Genomic DNA, 4,413 nt, shown 5'->3' with positions numbered 1-4,413 from the left:
AGTCCCGCCCCTTTTGGCTCTGTGCTCCAATAACAATCAAGTTAGCCTCCGTCTACTTTCTCTTTTCCTGTACTAAGATATGCTATGTGCTAGGCTTGTCTATGTTGAAAGGACAACCACATTTTGATGATAAAAGCGACATATATATAAAGTCAGATCTTACGTCAGCTAGCTACTGTTAACAAAATGTCATCTAACTAACTATTGATGAAAATAGCTAGCTAGTTGCTTTTACAAGTTTGCTAGTGTTTTGATAACATTGGCAACAGTCAAAATAAGGTTCGGTACACAGAAGTCCAGTCAGCACTAGCAAACAAATCCAGTAGGGAAACAGGCAGTAATCCAAAAACCAGAGTGAACAAATAACACAAGGGAAAATGCTGGAACTTTAGACACAAGGGTACAAAGACAAACTGGCAAGTAAGTCAAAAAAAACTGGTGTAAGTCAGAGGAGAATAGAAAGGACATACAGAGACAGAGGGGTATCCAAACACATTAGGTCCTTAGTGAACATTGAACAACATTGAATTACTGTCAATGCAAAATCAGACCGTACCAACCCTTACCCTCTGTAGTGATGTTCAAACACATTAACTCTGTTTTGTGCCATCTGGTAGTTGCTAACATGTGGCCACAGTTTTACACATATCCTCTCGCCTCTTCCTCTCTGTCTGTAGGGATATGATAGCAACAGGCTGTGAGGATAAAAACGTCCGCGTGTACTACCTGGCCACCAGCTCCGATCAGCCTCTGAAGGTCTTCACTGGGCACTTAGCCAAAGTATTCCATGTTCGCTGGTCCCCACTCAGAGAGGGGATACTGTGTTCTGGATCAGATGATGGGTGAGTACAGACACAGAGCTAGGGGTAATAATACAGACTGTTCAAGATGTTTTTCTTGGATGAGATGAGACATTTAATGGAGAACAGTCTAGACCGGCTCTATAGTATCCTGACATGACTTTTGCTTGGATTTTGCGCTATACTAATACATTTAACTGAACTGAATCACTGCAGCAGATAATGATGAGGTACAAAAACAAATGTGTGCATTACAAAAAAAGGCATTGTGTTTTAATTGCCTGTAGGTAGGTGATTGGCAAATATGAAACAAATGTATTGTATGTGTCTTCTTAAAGCCCTAAATGGAATGAAAACTATAAGGATGCAGTCCCATTGCTAAAAACTTTTTATAGAGAGGTTTTGTAGAGTTAACATAGAAACTTTGCATTTTTAACAGTTCAAAATATTATTTGTCCCTCTTTATTACTATTGTTATTGTAAATAAATGTTTCATTTGTCCAGATATTCTATAGATATGTATTCTATAGATATGTATTGTGTATTACAAAAATGTAGTTACCAACCCCATATTCAATTTATTACATCAGTTGAGATGCTGTTACAGGTTTATTTACATAATTAATGTTTAGCATAACCTTTATTTTTTGTTATGATCTGCAGATAAACACACAAAAGAATGATTTATCCTTTATAACTCTGCAGTCACACATCTGAATACCTGGAGTTTATATGGTAAAGAAAACGAAAAGAAAAAGTATTAGGCCTTGAATTAATCAGTTGAAATGAATTCAAAGAGAAATCCCTGCTGTGTGTCTGTCTCTGCAGTACTGTTCGTATATGGGACTACACACAGGACGCGTGCATCAATGTGCTAAGTGGTCATACAGCTCCAGTCAGAGGCTTGATGTGGAACACAGAGGTTCCTTACCTCCTCATTTCAGGTAAGGTCACTAAAACTGTAATATGACTTGGTCTTAAAAATTTATTGGTTTATTGAAGTCAACGTTACCTGTAAAATTTGCATTTTTCAGTCTCTTAAATGTGTTTCTGGGAAAATTATGTATTGATCATGCTGTAACAACTACAAAACCAAACCAACATGGAACCAATACAAATTGCAATGTTAATTGTCTTAAAAATGTCTTAAAACCTGTTGAAACATGCAGAAACCCTGTTTTGTGATCAACATAATATGATGGTCTACACACTGTGGAGCTGCTTGTGTACCTGCTTGTCATTGTATGTGCCCAATGTACTTCAAACAGGCCAACAGATATCAAGGTACCAAGGCAATTTGTGTTTCAACATTGGCTTTCTAACAGTTTAATCATGTGACCAGCATACTTTTGTGTCACTATATATTTTTTAACTTTTCAGTGACATGTCTGTCACCATTTCTGCAAAGTTGCACAGTACAGAGAGTGTGACCTCTGTGTCCATGCTTTGTATTGGAACTGTGTTAAATTGCATTGTCTCTATCAAATAAATAAATTCAAAGACTATTATGACTCAATCAATAATGTTAAATGTGCTGACAGTAAAATAAGGCTCTTTAGTAACATCTAGTGGCAGCTGTAGGAAACTACAACAACATATACGTCTACTCTGTAATCTTGAGAAAATTATACATAGGTTTATCCACAGGTACTTGCAGCTCATATAGTCATTCTGGGAAGACCAGCAACTTCATATTAAAACAAGTTTTTTTGTTTTCTATATTTATTTACCATTACAACACCAGTCCACACCATACTGTGAGCACAACAAGACAAGTGACATGAAATTAGTGGTAAAAGCTTTCATTTATGTGTTTAAACTGAAAAATGGATGTAGAGACTAGTCACAACAAGAGCATGTCTTAATGTTTGCCAGAAAATGTGATGCTGTAGCCAGCTGACATTTCACATCAACAATAACAATAATTAGCTTATATCGCTAATGTTAGCTATGACAGAGGTAACTGACCGATCCAACAAATATATCATCTCTGCAGTTCAGAGTTCAAAGCTCCTTTCATGATTTTAAGATCTCTGCAACCATTTAGCAGACAGATGAGCAACTGGCATACAACTGTGTCAAGCCTTACTCGTGTAGTGGTCTACTTGCATGGAGCCAGTAATATATTACAGATCAGATACAGGGCAGGTGTATGATGTACAATTAACTGTATTTTATAGTAATGCAACTATACTCCCAGAGTGTGCTGTATTAAAATGATAAAATGTTCATGTATCATTTTGTAGGTTCTTGGGATTATACAATCAGAGTTTGGGACACAAGAGATGGCACATGTCTGGATACAGTCTATGACCACGGAGCCGATGTGTATGGTAAGACAAGAACAGCCTACTAGACTATTAATACTGCACATATATGACGTAAAGCATGTGATGAACGAGGTCATTCATTGAAAAGGCAATAAAAACTCTCGGTTACATGAAATGAAGTGCTGTAGACTAAAATTGCATGTAATCTACAGTAAACAAAAGTTTTTATTGGTTTTAGAAAAGCACAGTACATTGCAATCCGTTATTTTGTTATTCCATGTATTTAACATCCTATTTAAGTTTTTTTGTAGGGGATAGAATGGGCAAGCCACGCCTCCAGCCATGGTGCCAGGCTTAGGATTTTGGAATTTATGGAAATATGCAAGCTCCCCTTGTGGCAATTAAAACTAAATCAGGAAATCAATATATATATATATATATAGGACTCATTACATTAGCAAGCTAGACTGCTTTTTCAAGTCACTCCTGGAGATTATACTGTTTCACGATTATCCCAATAATGGAAATTCACCACGACAAATGTGTGTAATGTATGTGTGAGTGTTTTTTATTGTGATAATATCAGTATGTCGCCTCTTCCCTATATGTAGGTTTAACATGTCATCAGAGCCGTCCGTTCACTATGGCCAGCTGCAGCAGAGACAGCACTGTTAGGCTGTGGTCTCTCACACCCCTCATCTCTCCACTGCTGCTGAACATCATTACCGACCAGCCCTGGGAAAAGATCATAGGAAACACAGGTGAGAACAGACTACCGATCTGTTTTGTTTTATGGTGTTGTGTTCCAAAACCTCGTCTAAGCGTATTGGTTGTGTGTCTCCGCAGACACAGCCATGGTTCCTGGCTCACCCCCGCTGCTCTGTGGTAAAGTGTCCCGAGACATCAAGCAGGAGTTGGATAAACTGAGCTTAAACATCAGGGCCAAGAAGCTACGCTGGTTCTCTGAATGCTTTTCGGTAACTACATTCTGAATGCTCTTTTGTCATTGGATGATGCCATGCTCTGGTGCAGTCTGCGTCTTCATTCTAAGAAGTTAATCTCACAGCATGCAACACACAGCTATGGCAGGATTTTGCCTCAGGTTAGGTATACACACATGCAGTATGTTTCTGCTGCTAAATGTGTGTCTGGATTGTTAGATTGTTTTCATTATTTATTAAAAACTACCATACCTGTGCTAAACTGATGTTTCCCATTGCAGATTAGATTATTGTGTTGATTCTGGCAGCCCCTGTGCATAAGAGCAGTTTTCACTGCCTCGTTTTATTGATTTAAATAGGAATCTGAGCTGGTTGCAGTAGTTAAGAATAACTATATAGAAA

The 4,413-nt window shown here is 37.9% G+C and overlaps 1 protein-coding gene across 1 annotated transcript in view; it reads left to right on the top strand.

The window, feature by feature from the left end:
• The window catches only part of wdr17 (WD repeat domain 17), a gene marked incomplete at its 5' end in the record, with an annotated part of 17,765 nt that overhangs the window by 4,280 nt on the left and 9,072 nt on the right, over window positions 1–4,413 (top strand). Inside the window, 5 exon segments of the mRNA XM_035660476.1 lie at window positions 678–842; window positions 1,629–1,744; window positions 3,047–3,133; window positions 3,682–3,831; window positions 3,917–4,047. Of these exon segments, the coding sequence (XP_035516369.1) occupies window positions 678–842; window positions 1,629–1,744; window positions 3,047–3,133; window positions 3,682–3,831; window positions 3,917–4,047 (649 nt within the window).

This window comes from Morone saxatilis, unplaced genomic scaffold (genome assembly GCF_004916995.1).
Source record: "Morone saxatilis isolate NCDOM2014 unplaced genomic scaffold, NCSU_SB_2.0 Contig17, whole genome shotgun sequence".
In the NCBI taxonomy this organism is placed as follows: Eukaryota; Metazoa; Chordata; class Actinopteri; family Moronidae; genus Morone; species Morone saxatilis.
The sequence above is the reverse complement of the archived record's forward strand: the minus strand, read 5'-3'. Positions and strand labels throughout refer to the sequence as shown.